The 24,997-nt window shown below is 44.4% G+C and overlaps 1 protein-coding gene across 29 annotated transcripts in view; it reads right to left on the bottom strand.

Moving 5' to 3' along the window:
* The window catches only part of TCF7L2 (transcription factor 7 like 2), a 110,419-nt gene extending 85,687 nt beyond the window's left edge, over positions 1-24,732 (bottom strand). For all 29 annotated transcript variants that reach the window (XM_053450859.1, XM_053450860.1, XM_053450868.1 and 26 more), the window contains exons 1-3: positions 24,529-24,732; positions 23,329-23,395; positions 22,985-23,109 (exon numbers count right to left, since the gene is read on the bottom strand). In XM_053450859.1, the coding sequence (XP_053306834.1) occupies positions 22,985-23,109; positions 23,329-23,395; positions 24,529-24,717 (381 nt within the window). In that variant the 5' untranslated portion in view covers positions 24,718-24,732. The remainder of the gene's footprint in view (positions 1-22,984; positions 23,110-23,328; positions 23,396-24,528) is intronic.
* Positions 24,733-24,997: the final 265 nt, after the last annotated feature.

Below are 24,997 nucleotides of genomic sequence, written 5' to 3'. Positions count from 1 at the left end.
AAGCACGAGACTTCCAACACGTTGCACGCCAGGCGGGTGACACATAATATCCCTGACGTCAGCCATATCCGACACCTGATAACTATACCTGACGTGACCCGCCCCGGGACAGCCTGACTCACGGCTGGGAAATGCAGATATGGGGCAGATATTCAGTAACGTTCCCCTCCCATGGCTTCTGCTGAACAGACGGCGAGGAGGGAAATGTCTGCACTCAGCACCTCGTGCTATCTGGGAAATAATCTGCCACCTCCTAACCTTAAACTGCCCCGCGGGACCCCTCCAATGAACAATGCATATTAAAGTACTTCTTATGTAGTATTAAGTGCGACGATTGGCTAATGGAGCTAATGGTGTTTCACATTGCAGAGTATCGCAGTCCGGTATTGTATTCTAGCTTATGTGCCACAGGAAGCAGTACAGCTGGCTGAGGCTCATGGGAGTTATATTCCACAGTTTATCTATTTTTTAAGACGTTATCTAGCCCCAGACAGACTGAAATAATCTAAAACTAGGAGGTCAGAGGCTGAGGTGGAATGGAAGGAAGCTTTACTTTACTGAGAGGGTGGTAGATAAGGGGAACAGCCTCCCAGCAGAAGTGGTAGAGGGTAATACAGTGAGGGCATTAAACATGCATGGGATAGACATACGGCTCCTGAATCTAAGACGAGGCCAACGACTGATTAAGGTTTGAGTCTTTACAGCAGGAAAAACGGGTTACTAGACGGGGGCCGAATGGGGCCGATCTGCTGGTGGGTTCTGGGTTTCTGTTTCTAATGAGCCAAAAATCTGCGCCTGAATGCAGATTTTGTCCCTTAATTATGGGGCAGTTAATAAACAAAAGGCATAACTTTTATATATATTTTTTATATTTTATCCCAATCTCAATGCTGTTAAAATAAAATTAATTAAAAAAAAAAGTTTAAAATACCGGCGTGAATCAGAAATTGTTAACTTGGTATTTCCGTAGCTTGGATTTTTCTTATTGAGGGTTTTTTCTCCTGATCACAAAGCCCGGGCCTCCTATTGTGTAACGCAGTCATCGAGAATAAAAGGACTGCATCCAAAGAATTACCAAAAAAAAAACTTAAAATAGAAAACCTCGCTTTTAGGATGTTTTCCTGAGTGAGTTTTTTCCCTTTTTTTTTTTGGAGAGCTTTTTATAAAGATGCTGAACAATAAGTGACCTGCAGACTCAAGATTTCGGTTTCACGAGAAAAGCAGAGAATTGTCTGCAGATATCGGAGAAGCGGAAGGCGCTCTTCAAAAAACACAACTTTTCTTTCGTCCTCACACGGCAGACGTGGAGGCCCAAAGTCCCGGTATTTTAGGGAAAAAATAAATATATATATTCCAGCTCCATGTGTTTTACGTGCATTATTATTATATTTATTATATTTTTTATTATTATTATTATTTAATGTTTAATGTTTTAATCATTTATATTTATATTTTTTCTCGGTTTCCCATGATTCCTCAGTGCAGGCCACATTGGAATCCCATTGGTCAGTCCAATGAAGCCGCTTGCTGTTCTCTCCCATCAGCCCAAGCAGGAAGTTGGAAGCCACTTCCTGTTCTCTCCCATCTGCCCGAGCAGGAAGTTGGAAGCCCCTTCCTGTTCTGTCCCTCCCGTCAGCCCGAGCAGGAAGTTGGAAGCTGCTTCCTGTTCTCTCCCGTCAGCCCGAGCAGGAAGTTCCTGTTCTCTCCCCGTGTTGGTTTAGCGGACGGCACATGAGCCTCTAGCGCTAGAGATTGTTTCCAGCCGCGCAGGTCCCTCCGTAACGCTATTATCACCATACGTTCTTTAATTCATTCGATGGCTGAGGGGTTCTTTTAAATTTCTGCACCTTTAAGTTTATGGTTCAGGGAAATTCACACCAATGCTGCCCACTAAACTCAGAAAATTTGGGTTTAATTACCTCTAAACCTAATTGCTAAACCAAAAATCAAGTACAGACCGGATGTCCGTCCCATTACAACTAATTTTAATTCTTATCAAAGCTTTTTAAAAAGTTGTAAAAATAGTCGAAACCGTTGTTGGGTGAAACATATAAAACATATAAATAGCCCCAAACGCTGCAAAACAATAAGGGTTAATAACGTTTAACGTGTTTTTCCAGCCGCGGTATAAAGATCTTTGGGGAAGGAGCCAAGACCCATGTTTGACCCTCTGACCTCCGCTTTCCCATTCAAGCTCGCGATTAGAAGTAGTTAGAGGCTTAGCGGCCGAATAACAAATAAATAAGAAACGGGGATTTCTGTGAAACAAACAGGAGGATTTCCAGACTTTAGGCTTTTGTGTCGTTTCTGAACAAGTAGAACAAAGTTTAAAAAAAACGAACATGTTATAAAAATGTTAACTCGTCTCCAGAGGGTCAGCGTACGGAGGTACAAGAGAACTAATACGACATCACCCTAATCCGAGAAAATTAATTAAAAATCATTTTTTTTTAAATATCGCTCTGTTTTCTTTTTTACCCCATAATATAAAGTTTTCAGGCAGCTGCATATCAGCCGTTTGTATGATTCTCGCTCTGTTATCAGATCCCCGATCTACTAACCCCCCCCCGACTCCTTATCATACTGCCTGTGGGGGGCAATAGAATGGCTCAGTCTCAATCACCTCGTCGGACTCTCTGACTGATAAAAGTCTATGGAGGAACGGACTTCATTAGCATCGCCATAAAGCAATGCGGTGCTTGAGCCTGGAAAGTCACCCAAAATATCACATGATTGGCAACAAATGATCTGCACCGGGGGTTATATTACTGTATAAAGTGCTGGGGGGTTATATTACTGTATACAGCGCTGGGGGTTATATTACTGTATACAGCGCTGGGGGTTATATTACTGTATACAGCGCTGAGGGTTATATTACTGTATACAGCGCTGGGGGTTATATTACTGTATACAGCGCTGGGGGTTATATTACTGTATACAGTGCTGGGGGTTATTACTGTATACAGTGCTGGGGGTTATATTACTGTATACAGTGCTGGGGGTTATTAATGTATACAGCGCTGAGGGGTTATATTACTGTATACAGCGCTGGGGGTTATATTACTGTATACAGCGCTGGGGGTTATATTACTGTATACAGCGCTGGGGGTTATATTACTGTATACAGCGCTGGTGGTTATATTACTGTATACAGCGCTGGGGGTTATATTACTGTATACAGCGCTGGGGGGTTATATTACTGTATACAGCGCTGGGGGTTATATTACTGTATACAGTGCTGGGGGTTATATTACTGTATACAGCGCTGGGGGTTATATTACTGTATACAGCGCTGGGGGTTATATTACTGTATACAGTGCTGGGGGTTATATTACTGTATACAGCACTGGGGGTTATATTACTGTATACAGCGCTGGGGGTTATATTACTGTATACAGTGCTGGGGTTATATTACTCTATACAGTCCTGGGGGTTATATTCCTGTATACAGCGCTGGGGGGTTATATTACTGTATACAGTGCTGGGGGTTATATTACTGTATACAGTGCTGGGGGTTATATTACTGTATACAGCGCTGGGGGTTATATTACTGCATACAGCGCTGGGGGGTTATATTACTGTATACAGCGCTGGGGGTTATATTACTGTATACAGCGCTGGGGGTTATATTACTGTATACAGCGCTGGGGGGTATATTACTGTATACAGCGCTGGGGGTTATATTACTGTATACAGCGCTGGGGGTTATATTACTGTATACAGTGCTGGGGGTTATATTACTGTATACAGCGCTGGGGGGTTATATTACTGTAAACAGCGCCTATATTACGGTTCCTCAACACCTAAAGTTGCTTCTATAGAATAAGGATACGTTGTTGGGTGGATTTTTGTAAATACCCCATGCGTTTTATGCCAGGCGTTCCTGCCCCCTAACCGGGCAGACAAAGAAGCAAAGTAACCGAGGTCTCCATGTCGGAAGCTTCACTTCTATAATCCAAGACTTTACGTCTCCATCCCTGAAGGTAGAATATCCGTTTCTAGCGTCCGCGATGTTCTGGTGACACCAGAGGCTATTTTCGGAGGCAGCTGATGAGCACCCTGGGGTGCGAGCCGAGATACGATTACTGCCTCCATACTTTTAACCGTTCCTATTCCGCCATGACCACCATGCTGCCCCGAGCTTTGTCCATCAAGCTCCCCGAGAGCCAACAATGACTTCACCCGCCTTCTGGCAAACAACAGGTTAAACTATTCGCTGCTGTAACATTCATTGTGCAAACTGCCCTAAGGTAAAGTATACAGTTTTCAGGGGCCACGTTCTGGATCGCTCTGTATGCCACATATCGGAAAGCTCAAAAGTCATTCGTTTTCTCCAAATAATCTTCGCAAACTGCGCTGAAAATAAACCTCTCATCATCTCCAACGAAAGCATCCAGAAAGCCGAGAGGCTTCACAAATGTCTGATTTTCATGATGGCGAGTGATGTTTTCATTATAAATATTGGATATTTCTGCTCCAAAAGCCATTTAAATGTTACCCATGGACCCTGCTGGAAACGGAAGAAAGATCGGGGAGCGTTGTATCGAAGTGTCTTCCACCCACTCGTTCTATTTCTATTCAATGAAAAAGAGACAACCGCGCATCCTCTGACTGCAGCAAACGGCGGTCACGTGACTCGTTCAGGGCAAGAGCGGAGCGTAAACCCCCTGCGGACCTACTTTCTAGTAAATCCGCCCGCTGTATGTGACCCCTGTGCCAAAAAATGTTATCTTTCTTCAGGACGCTGTCCCTTTAAGAGCCTTTCAATAATCACAAGCTAAAGTAGAAACAGTGCGGAGCCGGGTACAAGACTGAGGAACTCTGCGACTTCATTTATTATTTATTTATTATTCTCAGGCCGCTCAGACGTGGTCCTTAAGGGCCCAGCAGGTTTAAAAGGATCCCCTCTGGATTCAGGGGACTCCTTTTGAGGGTTCAGAACCTTATCAGTTACTTCGGTGTCCAACATTCGGCCCCCCAGGGGGTTCTACTAAGAAATCTACTTTAAAAAAAACAACAATTGGCCTTTAATTGCGTTCTGCGGCATATTAGAAAAGGAAAGCTGTTTCAGGCCCGCAATGTCCTATCAGAGCCTGCTTCCGGGTCACATGACAATTAAGTGTTCCCGGCAAAACAATATGAATAAAGAAAAAATCTTTATATTTTCAGAATTATTTCTGGGAAGAGTTTGGACATCGAGCACGACTGGGATATGCTATATTTAGTAACAAAATATATTAAACACAGTGATTGGAACAGCACCTTCAGATCTATAACCCTTCCTTTGGACCCGATTAGATTGTAAGCTCACGTGCGGGGCCCACGCAAGCCCTCAATTCCTGCCAGGAACTTTGTATGGTGCTAGATGGCAGCTCACAGACGGGGTTAACCGCTCCATATTTAAATTGTACCGCGCTCCGGAATATGTCAGCGCTTAAAAAAAGTAAAACGATCATCAAATTGGTAGAGAAAATGCTGTTTGTTTTTCTCGCTATTTTTTCCGTCTACTTGGAAAGAAAAGAGTTAAGGAAACAATGAAAGCAGAATACAGATGAACGCGTGAAAGCGAGCCCACGGGCAAACATAGATTTTAGTTACTCCGTCGCCTAAACGGTGGAATGATAAAAGCGGGTGATTGCCGTCCGACACTCGGCTTTCTCTCGGCGAAGAACAACCCATCGGTTCCCTCAAAGGGGATCGATACGGAGAGATATTCTGATTGTGCAGATCAAACGGAATACCTCTGTACCGCCACTCGGGCATCGAGTCTTTGCAAGCAGAACGTAGGGAAGAAAAATATTTATATATTTATACAATCCGAGTTTATCAAGAAAATAGATAAAAAATAAAAATAAATAAACCACGATTTTCAAGAATTCACTGCGGAATATGGGGGTGCTATACAAATCAATAAATAATCCATTAAATAAACTAAGAAAAAATATATTGATTCCACAATCCGACCTCCAGGTTTTTTTTATTCTATGTATTTTTCACCCGTGTAGTCTCCCTTAAGAAGAATGGGGAAAAAAGGCAGAAAAAAACTTAAATTTTAAGCAAATATTATTGTAAATATTTTGTCTCTTTAAGCATTTAATGTGAAATATTTTTGTTCAAAAAAATGTTTTTTACTGCACTTTTCACTACATAAAACAAGTAAAACAACAGCATAGTTTGTTAGTAGAGCGCTAACGCGGGCCGTTTCTCCTGTCCCCGCCAGGCGTGACGCCATCACCTGAGAGTCCGATACCAGCAGGCACCACGTACCGCGCATGCTCAGCGTCCTTCCTGCTCTATGGCTACCTTAATAACATAGAATTTGAAGATGCATTAAAAACAAGAACCTTTTCTTTTAACCCTTTCACTGCAACGTGTTGTCGTCTCCCAAAGAGTTAAACTATCTAACAGCCCTTTACGAACTTTGTGCGGAATGCAAGCTCTTGTGTCTTTCTCTGCAAGGAAAATAGTTTGCAGCAAAACCCTTGGAATTTTCCATAAAGGCACCGGCTTTTCCAGTCTAGCGCGGGTCAAGGGTGATCTCCAACCATCGTGGGCCTACAACTCCCATGACGCTCAGCTAGCCATACTTTCTTTTCCGGCTGAGCGGTGCGGGGGCCAGCGGCTGGCTGGTGGTCCGTATCGAGATATCGGCAGAAAATAATGTAACTTCTAAATGATGAAAGTTTTTAGCGGAGGACAAAGGCGGAGAAATGAAGACTCACAATGGAGTCGAGACAAAGGGAAGGTTCGTTCCGGGCTCGCGGTGGAGCTTTTAGTTACTTGGAGACAAAACATTATCCCCCGTTGGCATCCGCAAAGCCAAGAGCATCGGCGGCACACGACGGCCGGACCACGCTGCCGTCTAACCAGAGCACTCGCTCCTTTTGTGAAACCAACCGGAGGCTCCAACAAAAGCCCAGGGGTCAAAGGGGGTCTCCCGGCCGCGAAAGCCCCCATAATACGGCTCTGAACCGATACGTACCGGGATCCTCAGACAGCGTCATTAATAATATCAACAAGAATATTATTATTCTCAATATTATTATCATTATTATTTGTATTATTATCCTTATTATTATTAATATTCTCAATATTATTATTAATTGTTAATAATAATAAATCATATTGTTGATATTCTTATTAATACCATTTTATTATTGTTATTATTATTGAGATAATTGAGATAATAATAATAATAATAGTATTTGTATTATTATTGATTATTATCTTTTATTTATGTACCACCAACAATTCCCACAGCACTTCTTACAGTCCCTACATTCAAAGCATTCAAAGGGTCCGACAGAACAAGAACCGACAGACTAAGAAGGGCCAAAACATTAGGGACAGGAGGCTCGGCCTGCGGGCTTACAATCTAGAAGGAGCGTTATTATATATTTAGCGAATATCACGGAGGTGAGGACGCACTACCCGCTCAGTGCTGGGAAAATAATTCTACAGAAAATCAAGCTTTCATTTACTAACAAAAGGAAGCAGAAAATAGGCAAAAAAAAAGATTTGGATACAATATATCCAAATATATCAAGAAAGAAACAGATTCCGGCGCGTCGGAGGACGGAAAGAGTGAGTGGAGACTCCTTTCCTGAACCCTCGCTCCCAACAGCCGTCTTCCGAGGGGTGAGTGGAGACTCCTTTCCAGAACCCTGACTTACGGGAGGTCGTTGCCTCGCAAGGAGTGAGTGGAGGCTCCTTTAAAGGCGTAAGCTGGGTCTAGCATGGCCTCCGCCGTGCCCGTTCCGGAGCGATTATTTTAACGCACGCAGCGAGAAGCAGAGTGCTGTTCTGTTTATTTTACGACCGTCCTGTTTTCGGATTCGCACTCTCTAAAGAGACTCCCATCCTCGCGCCATCTGTTTCATATAAAGGGAAAATATACAGTTTAGGATTATTTACAAAAAAAAAAGCTACGAGTTTCACAGACCAGAGACCTTCACACTGCGTGCGCTCTGCGAAGTCCAAAACTACTCAGGGGGTCCGGCGCAGACCTGGGACCTAAAACCGGCTCCCGGGGTCCAAATAACGCAAACCTTAATCAGTCGTCGGTCTCGTCTTAGATTCAGGAGCCGTATGTCTATCCCGTGCATGTTTAATCCCCTCACTGTATTACCCTCTACCACTTCTGCTGGGAGGCTGTTCCACTTATCCACCACCCTCTCATTACGTAAAACTTCCTTACATTAAATCTCTTCAGATACGATGGATATTCTTATCTGCACTAAAAAAAATAACTTTTCACTTCTTTCCAAACATAAAACCCCCGCAGTGGGGATTCTGCCCACCCAGGGCGCGTTTCATACAGATCCAACATCGTAACAAGGCATTCCTCCCTGCGATCAGATCTGTGGATTTATTTCTTCGTGAACCCTGAACCCTGCATGGATTTACAGACAATAGGAGGAGCGCAGCACAAGGTGGAGGAGGAAGGGAAGCGGAACTCGAATTTCAGGTTTTGCGTTACGTTCAATCATTATAAACACAACTGCGAGGAAAAGACTAATGTGGCGCAACATTATCCCAAAATGCTCCCGAAAACCCCAAAAATTCAACTAACAGAATTATTCGCTATTCCGCAGGCGTAACTACATTGGACTCCATTGGCCACTGAACAAGAAGCCACGGGGCAAATATCTTCAGACTGCCCCTCCACAGGCAGCAGCGAGGTCACGGGGGTATCTCACTGGGAACCTCAAGTCTGACCCCAAAGCACAGCGTCTTTCAGGTCTGCAGGTCCTTTAACTTTATGTGGTGTCCCCATGGGGGGCTTTCTGGGAACCCCCTCCTCTATATGCATTTGCCCCTCATCCCCAAGAAACTGCATGCAGGGCTGATTTGCCATGCGCTCGGGTTGGGTGTCTAAAGAGAGCGCCCTGTGAGCATGCAGAGGAGGCAGGGAGCTGCAGCTTCCACCTAAGGCAGATGAGCTTTAAGGTAGAATACATTGTATTATGTTTGGGGCATTTAACTGTCCCTTTAAACGCCCCCCCCGTCACACGGACAGGTACCGAGTCACACGGAAACGTCAGCGAAGATCGTGGGGGGGGGCAGAGCGTCTCCTCGAGATTTCTAGGATACCAGAAGATGATTTAATGGACGTTTCTTTTCCTGTTTAGATTTTCTATTCAGGCTCCGCAGAAAACGTCCTCTTATTAATTTAAAAAAAAAAATGTGAGTTTTGGAGCATGGGGACAGTTAACCCTCGAAATGCAGACGGAAATGCATGCTTACTTCGGCGGCATACAATGGGTTAAAAGGATAAATGGGCCGCAAGGATCATTCCTCTGGGACTCAAAGGGTTAAGGGCCAATTGGGGGTTACAAGGCATTCATAAATCCCACAGCATAGAAAGAGTTAACAGGCAAGGGGGTGTTAGAGTAAAATGTGAGACAAGGCACTGATCTTTCAGTATGCGAGGGGTTAAACGCATAAAAAAAAAAAAAAAATCACATTTCTGTTTAGCGACTTTACGTTTAAATCCCACGCAGCGAATCCAGCGAATCGCCGGTAATAATTCCTCCCCAGACACTCTTGGAATTTGAACTCTCAGGTTGACGGATAACGAAACGACTTCCGATACGGAACCGATACGGCCAGGAGAGGAGAGGTTAATGCGGCCGAGGCGCCCCTAATAAAACCAAGATGTTCACTTGCGGGCTGTGGAATGACTCAAGTCTCTCGGAATAGCTGGGGAGGAAAAAAAAAAAAAGCCAGCGGGTCTGGATTGCATTACATCGCTGGCACCCTGCGCAGAACTATATATTTTTATTTGTTGCTATGGATAAGATGCAGTAATTGTGCCAAACGGACAATAAAGAGAAAGTTACGGAGCGGGTAAAGAATCCGGCGTGAGATACGATGTTTCTGGATTCCGCACCTGGGATCCAGAGCCAAGCGGGGGTCCCGACGGTACCTCCCAACTGCCCCAAAAGCCCCGGGTGGTCCCCGAGGGGGGCGTTTCACAGAATTCTGTTGACAGAAACTATGATTCTGGAACGAATCTGCTTCATGTGCTTAATATTAAAAGCTCATTCCTCCAGAACCCAAACCCAGATCCAGAATGCGCTGTCCCGAAAGCCCCGCACGCCCCCCCGATTCAGGCGAGGGGGGGTGGGGGCAGTTTGTACCTCGGACCGGGGCAGCGCACGGCAGGTGACCTCACGGCGTCGCAGGTCTAAGTGCCACAATTAGCGAAAGTTGCCCAATTTACGACGGTAATCCGGCCCTAAAGGAAATCACCGGGGTGGGGGTGGGGGGGGGCAATTCGCAAACACTTGGCCGGGAATCCAAGACTCAAAGGTTTCTTTTGCTCATGGCGATGACATCACATGCTAAAGGTCAAGCGAACGTTTCCTTTTCCAGCACTAAACGCTGATAACCGCATCAAATCGACATGCGACGGTCCAAATGTCACGAGTCCAGATCCCGGCTGTCTGGGGTTACTGGCGAGAGATACAGAGTTTCACCCAACACGACGATGGCACCGGCAGAAACAAAGTATCATTTAACAATAAAACAAAAAAAAGAGAGAGAAAAAATAATAAACAGCCACCGAATTAGCCTCTGCCACCTCTGCTGGGAGGCTGCGCCGTTTTTCTACCACTCTCTCAGTAAACTTAAAAAAAAAAGTGACTTCTGTGTTTACATTCTATATTTTTGTTGTGATTCGCGCAGCCGACAAGGTTTTATTCTCCTAAAGCTGTCTGTCTCACTCCTGAGTCCTGCAGTCGAGTCCTGTAAGGGGCAGTTACCGCGGTTACGCGCCCCACATCCTGCGACGCTCCAGATTTAGCCAGAGACACAAGCTGCGTTGTTCGCCGGCCGCCAAGCTCTGTCCATCTGTTCACCTGCTTTCATGCCCCCCCCGGGGTCAAAGTTCACCGGAAAGTTCTTCTCCGGATTTCTCTTCTCTTCGGGAGCGTCCCGTGTCGGCAATTACCGGCTCAATGGACACCTGTTGTGTTTCAGGATTCTTGACAAACACGTTCAGTGTTAAGAATAATAATAAAAAAAAACATTTCACGGGCAATTAAAAGCGGATTTCATGCCCAGGAAGGGGGAAATTCCTCATTGTGAACGAAAAGGATAATAAACGGCTGGACTGCACCCCATTTTGGCAAAAAACACCTGACCAAGACGGCGACACCGAAACATTTACTTTTAAAAGAAAACTTTGACTAGATTCAGATTTTTTTTTTTTAAATATCGCTTTGTTTTCTTTTTTACCCCAGTTGTAGTTTTTGCCCCATAATATAAAGTTTTCAGGCAGCTGCATATCAGCCGTTTGTATGATTCTCGCTCTGTTATCTGATCCCCGATCTACTAAACCCCCCGACTCCTTATCATACTGCCTGTGGGGAACAATAGAATGGCTCAGTCTTAATCACCCAGCCAGACTCTGACTAATGAAAGTCTATGAAGGAACAGTGTGGTGTTCGAGCCGGGAAAGTCACCCAAAATACAGAAAATATCACATGACAGCGCCTCCAGGTCTGCAGATAAAGCAGTGTATTACTGTATACAGCGCTGGGGGTTATATTACTGTATACAGCGCTGGGGGTTATATTACTGTATACAGTGCTGGGGGGTTATATTACTGTATACAGCGCTGGGGGGTTATATTACTGTATACAGCACTGGGGGTTATATTACTGTATACAGCGCTGGGGGTTATATAACTGTATACAGCGCTGGGGGTTATATTACTGTATACAGCGCTGGGGGTTATATTACTGTATACAGCGCTGGGGGTTAATTTACTGTATACAGCGCTGGGGGGTTATATTACTGTATACAGTGCTGGGGGTTATATTACTGTATACAGCGCTGGGGGTTATTACTGTATACAGTGCTGGGGGTTATATTACTGTATACAGTGCTGGGGGTTATATTACTGTATACAGCGCTGGGGGTTATTACTGTATACAGTGCTGGGGGTTATATTACTGTATACAGTGCTGGGGGTTATATAACTGTATACAGCGCTGGGGGTTATATTACTGTATACAGCGCTGGGGGTTATATTACTGTATACAGCGCTGGGGGTTAATTTACTGTATACAGCGCTGGGGGGTTATATTACTGTATACAGTGCTGGGGGTTATATTACTGTATACAGCGCTGGGGGTTATTACTGTATACAGCGCTGGGGGTTATATTACTGTATACAGTGCTGGGGGTTATATTACTGTATACAGCGCTGGGGGTTATATTACTGTATACAGCGCTGGGGGTTATATTACTGTATACAGCGCTGGGGGTTATATTACTGTATACAGCGCTGGGGGGTTATATTACTGTATACAGCGCTGGGGTTATATTACTGTATACAGTGCTGGGGGTTATATTACTGTATACAGTGCTGGGGGTTATATTACTGTATACAGTGCTGGGGGGTTATATTACTGTATACAGTGCTGGGGGTTATATTACTGTATACAGCGCTGGGGGTTATATTACTGTATACAGCGCTGGGGGGTTATATTACTGTATACAGCGCTGGGGGGTTATATTACTGTATACAGCGCTGGGGGTTATTACTGTATACTGTAAGACAATTGGAATTCAACACATTATTATTATATATATATATATATCACCATCAGATTCAGAGGGGGGTTCCGGCTCCCAGAGCTTTAGTTATTTTACACATTATTTTTTTTTTTTCTATTCCAATCCAGATTCTGTAAATGTGCGGCACGGAAGCAGAAAAAATTCTGGCTAAACCATTATTTGAAGGTTTTTCTGTAAATACAGGGTGACCTCTGCCTCGGCTTCACTCCATAAACTGTATTTTAGGTCATGGGGGGGTAACAGGTAACGAAATCAAATACAGATTTAGCACCGGACGGTTGGGATCGCGGAAGTGGGGAATAATAAATAAAAAACACAATTGCCTGACCGGGGGGCATTAAACACGAGTGCCGACCACAGGAGCCCATGTAATAACCCCATTAATGCAGATATCTGCCCCGGTGCTTTCCCGTGAGAGATAGCATAAACCACAACAGCGAGCTTTTGTTACGTTGTTACCATAATATTTAAGTTGTGGTTTTCTCAACTTTTTGACTTCCTTCTGTCAAATTTCGGACAATAATTTTCTATTAACCATTTCCGCCACCAAAATCACTCCTCTGGAATCCTTTTCTAGAATTAGGGACAGAGGAGGTCGCCAGCCGGCGGATACACCATCTGCCGCCTGAGAGTACTTAGAAGAGGTGAAGAGGCTATGGAGAGGGTCTCGGGTAACAGATAAAATGGATCTATTTCTTTAAATGATGTGGTTGAGTTGCTGTTATATACAGATCCAGGAAGTATAGAAGAAGTGGTAGATAAATGGAACAGCCTCCCAGCAGAAGTGGTAGAGGGCTAATACTGGGGGGAGGGGGATTTAAACATGCATGGGATAGGCAAATGGCTCCTGAATCTAAGACGAGACCAAGGACAGGTCTGCGTAGATCTGGATACATCGGTGGCTCTAAGCCCGATGTAGAAATTCCCATTGATAGGAACTCTGTGTCACCCGGTTGGATTCGTCTTCCTTTTGAGGCCATCATGGAGACTGCAGAGCAGAGGAGGATCCTGGGGGTATAATGGAGGACAGACCGCGCAGGCAGGGTAAGGTGAGCAGTAATCAGGATAACCTATAACCTATAGTGATGTATGGTGCCAGAGGTGAACGGACCCAACCGGGGTCACCAAGGTGAAAGCCACCAGACTTTACCGTTCCAATTGGCGTCACATGTTGTAGAGAAGCCCCCCGACTCCAACTCAGTTGGTTCTGGGCTCTCAAGGGCATCCCCAAGGTCATTATTGGGTGTAAAAAAAAATCAAAACGAACCAATTCTGTAAACAATGACATCAAATGATACAAAATGACATCAACCGGCTCACGGAAACAAATTATCCTCGCTGCAAGAAGACATTTTCTCTCCTCCCCATTCATATTGTCGAGAATCACGGAACAGCAGCCGGATCCAAAACCCAACCAGATCGGGTTTCTGGAAGTTCCACGAACATTCCTATAGTAACTAACACCGGGATTTACCCCCGGCAGGGGTAACTGTACGAAATCAATGAGCCTTGGCTGACATATGAAACCGATAAACCCCCAACGTATTGCGTACGGTTCAGGAGACCCCCATCTCCAGAAGGATATTCATCAGGAAAGACCGAGGGATCTCAATACGCCCGGCTTGAGGGAGAGAAGAGAGAGAGACGGAGGGGAGAGACATTTAAATTCATAAAGGGGTTAATAAAGGGCAGGAGGGAAATTTATTTCAAAGGAGGAGAAAAGTTACAACAAGAGACCGGAATCTAACACTAGAGGATCAGAGACTGAGATGGAATGGAAGGAGGTTTTACTTTACTGAGAGGGTAGTAGAAAAGTGTAACAGCCTCCCAGCAGAGGTGGTAGAGGGTAATACAGTGAGGGTATTAAACATGCATGGGATAGACATACGGCTCCTGAATCTAAGACGAGACCAACGACTGATTAAGGTTTGAGTCATTACAGCAGGAGAAACGGGCGACTAGAAGGGGGCCGAATGGGGGCCGATTTGACGGCAAGTTCTGGGTTTTTAAACTGACTTGTTTTTAAAAACCCTAAAACATTTTTAGGCTTTTCAAAAATTCCGTATCTGGAAGCTGCCCGTATAGATATTATTATTATTATATATATTATATATAGTATATCTGTCTCTTGCGCAATCCCGTGAATCACAGGTAACAATAGGCTGGCATGTTTGCTCAGTGAAACTCTGTCCACAATGTGATCATTGAGTGCGTCGCCACCAAACTGAAACCATCGTCCCTTTCTGTTTGGAAAATGGTAATTATTAACAAACACGTGCGTCGGCTGCCCGGATTCCGAGAGGTTTTCCTTATTTACGAGACAGTCACCTCTGCTAAGGCAGGTTCGAGAGAGCACTCCAGCAGCTGAGAGAGACATACAGGTGGGATCTGTCTCCGAAGCAGCATTTCAGCTGCTCTGACCAGATGTGGGTTTTACGAGCTAGTAAAAGGACTGAATTAAACATATTTGGCAAAAAATAGTTTTTCTTCATCAGAACGGTGTCCATTATATATGAAATACGCTGCAGTTATCGCAGGAGGCAATAAATCAGGATTTGGCCCAAGCGGGACTGAAGACGAAGATTCCAAATGTTATTAACAATTCCTTAAGAATCCAAGCCCCCGCCACTCCACCTTCTGTGTTCCCAGATGCTCCAAAAACAATGGCAACGTCCCCAAAAAACAACATTTTCATATTTTTTTTCCCCAAAACATGTAAAAAAACAAAAAGTCCATGAAAAGTCCCAAATCCCACCCCAGAGAACGTTCTTCTACACCCTCCTTGTACCTCTCCAGCTTCTCAGTGTATGAAGACGAGTATTACTGACGACTCTAGAAATCAAAATTGTTCTAGATTGTTCTAGATTGTTCTAGATTGGTTAAATCCTTTTCTAACGACCATTAATTCTATATTTTGTGTTTTTAACCTAATGAAGTACCCCCCCCAGAGGTATGTTGGGGGGGGTACTATTTCTTGTGCCTGATTAGAAGGGGAGGGAGAGATATTTCTGCTCCAGATATTTGTGCCGGAATTCCCGACTTTCGGCCCACGTGATGGAGGATATCATACCTCCCAAGTGTCTCGTTTCACGTTTTTAGGTATTAAGCTTAGATAGTTTTCTTGCGGGCTGAAGGGATCCATGGCCCGGTTCCGTAGATCAGGGGATCGCTCCGGCCAGTGACGGAGCACAGATCTCAAACACAGCTCCCGCTGGCCCTTTTGTGATGTATTGAAGCCGAACACCGTAAAATGATGTCATATCCCAGTGTTCTTCTTCAACAGAATGAGAGGAGGCCGGACAGGTAAGGTTACTGTTCCTGACCCCAGCGTTGTCTCGACATGTCTTGCTTCGGGCACCTGAAATGTTGGGGGGGGGCGTGTGATACTGAACCTCATCTTTAAAGGGAGACTTCAATAGATGGGAGTGCTTTCTGCGCATGTGCATGGGGGGCGTTCATTAGATCCCCCCTGGAACGTTCTCCCAGCCAGGCATGGAGCCGACTAGCAGTAAGTACATCACGTCCAAGGAGATCTGTTCGGCTAATCACATCTCCTGCGTGGAAAATACCCCAGACATCTGGGAAGGGGCAAATACGGGGATTCTTTCCAAAGGGGGGACAACATGAAAATTTAAAGGGGCCTCTCAGCTGTCACATGCATCAAAAGTGCCTACGATGGCCAAATCGTACACAATTAACACGAGTAATGACGTCACGATCAAAAGTTCCTCCGCACATTCCAGGGCTCTCGATTTACTAAAACCCAACAGACCCCCGAAGCCAGTCATTCCACGCATTCCAATAATGACCTAATACACATATGATGTCATACACATACGATGTCATACACATACAATGTCATAAATATGACCTAATACACAAATGATGTCATACACATACAATGCCATACACATGTGATGTCATACACATACAATGTCATAAATATGACCTAATACACATATGATGTCATACACATACAAGGCCATATACATATGATGTCATACACATACAATGTCATAAATATGACCTAATACACATATGATGTCATACACATACAATGTCATAATCGGCCCAGCAGTCAGAAATCTTTTTGTAAATAAGTCCGATGTCCCCCCTTTTTCCCCCCGAGTCTCCTTCCCATTCTCGGAGCAGGCGGCATCTGCAACTCATTGACCGTAGAATTTCCCACACGCAGAGAATTCTCCGCTGAATCACAAAACAAATATGTCATCAACAGAACGCCCCAAAAAAACAAAAAAACACTTTCTCTATTTGTGGCAATTCGTGGCACCCTGTGGACACCCGCAGCTCATCCTATCTTTCCTTCTACATCCCACGGCGACGATGCCCGGAACGCAGACATGCGCAGAACGTCCCGAAACTCATTGAGAACCAAGTGCCCAGATTTATCGGATCACAATTACTTCGGGATCTTTTAATCTGGTGGGTAAAAGGCGACCGACGCTTCGCTCCATCCTCGGCCCCGAATGAAATGATTATTCGAATAAGAATAAAACGTATCGTTTACCTCAAATATTTATCAGATATTCCAGTACCGGAGATATTTATCTCCAGGCAATAAAGCGTGATTTTTGGGTGGGAATAACATGAGAATAACCCCGTGTAACCAGACAAAAACATTTAATGAGTTAAAAAAATGGAAAATAGCGAAGCTTTTCCAGAAAGGAACCAATTAACTAAACGCGGTTCACGCGTGTTCTCTATTAATCTTAAGAACGCCCCACGTGTTACATTGTCTCTTTACATGCTTATCCCGTGTTTCATTGTCTATTTACATGCTTATCCCGTGTTACATTGTCTCTTTACACGCTTATCCCATGTTACATTGTCTCTTTACATGCTTATCCCGTGTTACATTGTCTCTTTACACGCTTATCCCATGTTACATTGTCTCTTTACATGCTTATCCCGTGTTACATTTTCTCTTTACACACTTAGCCCGTGTTACATTTTCTCTTTACACACTTAGCCCGTGTTACATTGTCTCTTTACACGCTTATCCCGTGTTACATTGTCTCTTTACACACTTATCCCGTGTTACATTGTCTCTTTACATGCTTAGCCCGTGTTACATTTTCTCTTTACACACTTATCCCGTGTTACATTGTCTCTTTACACGCTTATCCCGTGTTACATTACACGCTTATCCTCTGGTTTCCCGCGTGTGGGCGTTACCTCCTGCGCTAAAAACCTACATTTATTGACTTTCTCGTAGTGACTCATTCACCTTAAATGGCTTTTTATTTAACGCACAGATTCTGCTCGACAGCCAAATTCCTGAATTCTCGTTACAATAAAAAGCGGCCACAAATAATAACCGCTAAAAAACGACACGGAACCCGTCGGGGGTCAGCTGTAACTCATGACCTTGACCTTGTGTTAACCCTTGATCTTCTGTAAGTAAGACTGGAGCCTCCCATTGGACGATCCGGAAGCTGTTACTGTTACTATTCGCTATACAGGACAAAGCCGGCCCTTCCTGCTGTAGAAAAGCCTAAGTGATGGCCCTTTATAACACATACATAATGCGGTCATATGATATGTTTTACTCGCGGTTAAGTAAATAAAGCCCATAGATTCAGTTTAAAGTAGCTACGTTTGACAGCTAGTGAATTTTTACTTTACAGAGAGGGTAGTACATAAGTAGAACAGCCTCCCAGCCGAAGTGGTAGGGGGTAATACAGTGAGGGGATTAAACAGGCATGGGATAGACATACGGCTCCTGAATCTAAGACGAGACCAAAGGGGGCCGGTATGATGGCAATATTTTGCCCCTTCGTCTTGACACCCGGCACACTCTATTGTATTCGTTTTGTGTAAGAAAGTGCGTGGTTGTCGTTTCTTTGTCTCTATAATAAAAGCCTCGGTGATATTCGATTACCACAACTTAAACCACGACCGGACAGAAAATCTTTAAAATTCACTCAATTTAAGCTTATTTAAAAAAATAAATAAAACTGCTTGTAATTAGCGGAGGATACAGAACTCGTTCCGAACGCCTGGCGTAAGAGGCTGCGCGGCGTCGAATATCTAAACGTCATTAAGTGTTCCGGGCCCCCTAAATAAACCTTCAAGATTTACGATCTGCAGCAAAAAGAAAAAAAAAAAAAAAACACCCCGGCAAATGTTTTTTTTCAGCTGCCTATTAAGTCACAAGTTGTAAAATTAACCATCTCCTCTCCAAATCACACGCCTCGCCGGCAGCGAACGCTAAATAATATCATTATGAAAACCGTGAAATGTTTAACGTGCCGTCTTAACGCATGCGCTTTTAACCCTGCGTGTGCCTAGCCGAGGGAGACGGAGGCGGGGAGGGGGGGGAGGTGGAAGTTTAGGGGTTAAAACATCCATGTCATCCGATCAGCCTTTCTTTTTCTCCCATATAAAATGTGCAAGTTCCTGTATAAGAAAGCCTTTCGCTAAATCCAGGTTGTCTCATACTTAAGAGCCAATAATCCAACTTTCAAATAACTCCGAGACAGCTGGGGGGGAAAAAGCCCCCGTGCGCTTTTAGAAAGACGCATTCACGTAGAAATCCGCAGCTGTCATTTCCCCTGCGCTGGCTTTTCCCTAATCTGATTGCGAAGGCCGGTCGCAAAGGAAATTTCACAGGGGTTTTTTTTTTTTTATTCTCCATTTTTGGGTGGAGGGGAGGAGAAGGGGGGGTTCACGCCTGCTCCATAGGCTCACCCAAAAAAAAAAACCTCCACCCCACCACCACCCACCTCTCCACCCCATCTCCGGATCATAAAGTAGCAAACTCTAGAATCCTGAAATGTAAAAAAAAAAACATAAAAAAACCCCAAAAAACTCTTTCGTAACCCAAGCCGCGCAGCCCGGCCATTAGCGTAACTATTAAAATATTCCGTTTCCATGAAATATTTTACATTTTAACAAAAGTGCGATTCTGCTGCCTTCTCTGCCGTTCACCAACAGAGGTGTATTGTATTGTCTCGCGAGCTCCTTGTAACCTAAAACTTTTCCCCAACTCTCTTTTTTTTTTTTTTTTTTTTTTCTTTTAATTCTGCGCAATCGTGAAAAAAACGAGAGAGAGGCCCATCCTGCTCCAAATGAAACGATATGTCTATTACGGAGAGTTTTACCAATTCTGCCTTTTTTTAACGTTAAAATTTCGATTTTCTGAAAGATTATTTCCCTTTCAATGTAAAACCCAAAAAATGTTTATAAACAAGTCCCCGGATGAATTTTGAATTAAAAACATTTGAAATTTCGATCCAAATTAAAGTTGGCTCATTCTAATTCTAATACTGCAAAGCAAGCCGTCATTAATGTCAGCAATAAATAATAAAATATTAATAAATAATAAATAATAAAAATGAATAATAAATAATAATAATCATAATAAATAAATAATGATAAATATGTAAATGCATTATTACAAATTTGGCAATAGATGCCGTTCTACGTCACGAAGGTAACAGAATTTTCATGAAAAAAAGATAATTATCTCGTGACGATAAGAGACCGAATCTAGGCAGAATTGTCTTTGTTTGGAGGCAGTTGCCCCCCCGGTGCCCCCCTGCTTCTGACTACCTTCTCTGACGGAGGACAGGTAGAGAAGTATACACCGCGTTCGGTAATTGATTAATTCGTAATGTGCAAGGCTTTTAATGCCGGTTAATAAAAGAGACCGAGGAGACAATACACCGCCGGCACATCTCAGCCTGCCGGGATTCGGTGCGGTTACTGTACCCCGGGGGGGGGGGCAGGAGGTCGCAGGACACCTGTTCCATTGCACTCTGATAAATGTGAAATTGTCCTCTATTTAAAACATAATGATCTGTGTAATTGCCCCAGTGTTACATTGTAATGGGGTTGCGGGGGGGGGGGTTGGAGGGGCAGGAATTTCACACGGCACATTTACAAGTGTTTAAAAACCAGTAAGTAGTAAGGCCTGGGGGGTAATGGGTTAAAACTCTATCTTTCCCAGGGAGGTCTGTCTTGAAGGGGACAGGCAAAAGTTTAACCCCTGATCTGCCACCAGATCTCACACCCAGGAGTGTCCTAAAATGCAATCGTCGCAACGCCTAAAAAAAAAATTGTTTTTTAAAAATAAAAATAAAAAATAGGTTTTAAGTGGGGTCTTTAAAATCCGGCATATCTCTGCGTTAATCCATCATTCGGATGACAGGCCGCTCGCGGAATGCACAGAATTCCATAAAGAAACACAGGGAAGGTAGCTTGTATGACATAAAACAGAGATAACGCGCATCATACCTCATTACTGTAAACAGGATTTATTTACAGCCCAAAAATATGAAAATTCAAAACAGAATTCAGAGTATTGGGGGGGGGTTAAAAAAAAACTGAAATCAAGAAATTGTTCTCTCTCTGGCAACAAAAAAGAAAACAAACAAAATATCACATTCTTTATATTCCAAATCAGTTAATGATGTCATGAGTCTAAAAAATGTATATTAATGAAAAGCAGCAATATTTTCCCCCGTAAAGTTACATTTCGCAGGGTTAATCGGTCCCTACGATCCACGCGCTATGCATAATTCCCGATAAGCACCCAAAATGCTGTCTCATAATCCTCCCCATTAACTTATCCACGAGAAAAATATGAAACACCCTAAAAACATATTCAATGGACTTCGTTTTGAGTGTAAAGAACATAAGAAAGGTAACAATGTAACAAGATCTACTATTCCGCTGGAATTCCAGCACAAGCGCAGGAAACGTTATGTTTTATCCCCAAAAAGAACATAATAATTACCATAAATATACTAATATAAGGGCCCGTTTTTCCCGTATCAGGTGAAACATTTATTTAAAGGCACGAAAGCAGCCGTAAGACGCCGCTTCACAATTTTCTTTTCACACCAAATTACGAGATCATTAATCCGGCGCGTTTCCAGCTCCACCAAGAACGGTGAAAGCGGGACCAGGCGGTTACATCTCACAGGGGAATATCTAATTGAATCAATTCGGGCCGATTTCCAGACTACATCAAATGTCACAAAGAAGCAAGTTCACAAAAAAAATAATTAACAATAATAATTAGATTTCAAGTTAAATTAAAAAAAAGTCTTTTTTTTTCTGCATAAAATTGCAATTTGCTTACAAAGTACATTTTGGTATTTCATTTATTGGGGTTTTCTTTTATTTGTTTTAATGGGTTAAATAGCACTTTGTATACCGGTCCCCTGCAAAGGAGAGAGTTTGGAGCCAAATTAACCAGGCGCTGGAATGCAACGAGAAATTTGGCAGTGCCGATTCTCCGCAGCGCGCAGGCACAGGTCAATGTGACTTCAGGAATGTCACCGAGTAAAAATACATATCTAATTCCCAGGGTCACCGCATACCAGACCGACAAGCACTAGAGTTTAGCAAGTGTTAAGCAATCAGCTGCTTTTAGCAATTGTTTTCCCCCCCCCGCACGCTGAAACTTCAGCAATTTCACACTCATAATTAATGCTAAAAAAAAAAATTACAAATAAAAAAAAAAATCCATAAAAAAATCAATAAAAATGCCAAATAAATCCATATGTCCATTTCGAATCACCAAGCCATATCAATTCATAACATCTCAGATATCTGGACAACCTCAATCATCCATACACGTCGTTTATTTATTTAGTTATTTCAGTTAAAAATATATATTTTTCTATATATATTTTTATTTATTTTTTTACTTTGAACCAGAGTATGTATTTTCTAGGTAGTTTTTGGAAGCATTTAAAAAGAAATCCTCACCGCAGACAATATTAAAAATCGATCAGGGATAACTCTCACCCCCCCCCCCCGACATCCCCCCTCCATGAATAGAAAAAAAATGACACAAAATAATAAAAAAAAACAAAAAAAAAAACAGAAGGAAAACAAAACACTTGCAGCGTTAAACACCGTTAACCTTAATTGAATGTCACATTAAATGTTAATAAGGGCAAACTTAATTCCTGTGTTTGTAAACAGTCCTGCGCGGGGGGGGCTTAGCGAACGCAGGCCACGTAATACAGCGTATCGTATACATCTAACAAATAAATATATACAATGAATAGAAACTTAAAAACACTAAAAAAAAAGCTTAATATCAGCCAAACCTTCATGACGATAAAGAAAAAATAGCAAAATAATCATATAGCTCAAATGACATCATCTCTGCGAAAGGATCCATTTGGATAGATTAAAAAACACGTTTCCGTATACATAGCTGCATATATTTCTGTACACAGGCATGTATAGGGCAGGTAATATTTACGTACATTTGTCTCTGCGTGTACATATAACGGTGCCCACATACATGTAATATATATATGTAAGGTGGTTACAGGGTGAAACATTGGGAACGAGAGGGGGCTGATAGGAATTGCCCCAGGGGTGAGGATTGCCGTTTCGGGGTAACACTTACCGTACGGGCGGTGGGGGAAAGGGATCCATTGGGAAGGTACGGGCTGGTCAGATCCGGGATCATGATGAAGGGATATCCAGGGTAAGTGGGGTTTTTAAACAGGCCTCCATCTTGCCTCTTCGCAGCTAGCACGGCGGGGCAGAAAGGAATAATAAAGAAAAGTTTTAATTTCGGGTAAAATGGGGGATCGCACAACACCGACCCACCCAGACACCCATCCACATAGCTTCCAATAATCTGGCTATGGTGCTAAAGGGTTAAAAAAATAGGGTGCAAGTATTTTTGGGGATTTGGGGAGTAAATGGTTAAACCTGCCCCGTGTTCAGTCAATGCCCGGCACTCACCTTCCTCTAAGATGTCTCGGCTCTTGTCTCGGAAGGTCTCGGGTCGGGGTGCAGGCCGTCTCTCCACCTGGCATTATTAGGGAGAGGGACAGGTTAGATTTGGGGGTACAGGCGGGTCACACGCAATGTCACGGAAAGCATTCATACACGTTACATACAACATGGGTGTCAGTGACCTGTTTATATGTATTGTGTGTTTGTGCAGGTAGTACATCGCACAACGTGACAGCTTAACAATCACACTCGGGGCAACAAAACACTTCCATGCGAATATGCGTAGGGATGACACAACTTGTGCCTCCGTCAAAACAAAAGCCCTAAACACGGGGTATCATGAGCAAAGTGCCCCGGTGATAGTGGGGGTCGGTGAGTAACCCTTTAAGTTAGTAAATCCCCACCAAACTTACAAAACGCCGTCTCAAACCGGCACACATTTTACTGGCAAATCCCAGATCGTGGGAACAGCTGAGAGCCCCGAAACAACCCCAATATGCAGCCTGTAACCCCAAAAGCACCCCCAAAGTACCCCACGCTGAAGCCCAAAGCATTTGTTTGTAAACTGTGCCCTGGATCACATTGCGCCCAAACTGGATCCCGTGTCACCGACTTCCTGGACTATAACTGGAATCGCCTTCCCTCTCACTGCCCCCGAGGTCACCCATTTTCCCCCCGACTGTACCTCAAGCTGCCCCCAATAAATGTTCTCATGCATCTTCATCCTCACACGGTGCGCAATGTGCCCACCAACCCACGCTGGGTGCCGAATGCCCCCTTCACCGAGCCTGGATCCCTCTACTACCAGCTCTGCTGCCACTTCCCCCTAAACCTGCCACAAGTAGCACCACAACCCTCCGGGTCTGCAGCCAGTACCCCCAACCCTCCCCAACCTGCACCCAGTACCCCCAGACCTCCCCAACCTGCCCCCAGTACCCCCAAACCTCCCCAACCTGCACCCAGTACCCTCCAACTCCCCCAACCTGCCCTCTATACCCTACAATCTACCCTTTGTATTGCTCCCGGCCTGCCCATTGTACCCCCACCTGCTCCAGTACTACTCCCAGCCTGCCCTTGCATTGCCCCCAGCCTGCCCCCGGCTCAGTTGCCCTCCCTGCCCTCTGTATTACCCCCAGCCTGCCTGCCCGTACTTCCCTCTGTATCGCCCTCACCGGCCCCCTCCGTGTTGCCCCCTGTATTACCCACCTCGTTGTCTGAGCCGCTGTCCCGGTTGCTCTCGGTCTCGTTGACCAGCGAGGATTTGACGTCCGCCAGGTCCCCCCCGGCCGAGGAGTTCTCCGGGCTCTTGTCCTCCTGCTCCCCCTCGTCCTTGAAGGCGATCATCTCATCGGTGGCCCCGAGATCGTCCCCCCCTCCCCCGCTCAGCTGCGGCATGGTCCGGCCGGGCAACTCCGAGCAAACTGCCCCTAAAACTGCCCCAAACTGCCCCAACAGAGCCGAATCCCCCCCCTCAACAAAAAAAAAGTTTTTTCCTCCCCTTCCCCGGCGGCAGCCTCCGCGCTGAGGGCAACTGTTCGGATAGTGGGGGGTGAGGGAGGGGGAGGGGGGCAGCAGGGATCACTGGGGGTGCAGGGGGGTGGGCTGGGGTGCCAAGAGTCCACTTTGCCAGCTTCTTCTCCTCCCCCCTTTTAATTCTTCCTCCTTCCAGCAGCAA

This window comes from Spea bombifrons, chromosome 11 (genome assembly GCF_027358695.1).
Source record: "Spea bombifrons isolate aSpeBom1 chromosome 11, aSpeBom1.2.pri, whole genome shotgun sequence".
Classification (NCBI taxonomy): Eukaryota; Metazoa; Chordata; class Amphibia; order Anura; family Pelobatidae; genus Spea; species Spea bombifrons.
This window is presented reverse-complemented; position numbering and strand designations above follow the sequence as displayed.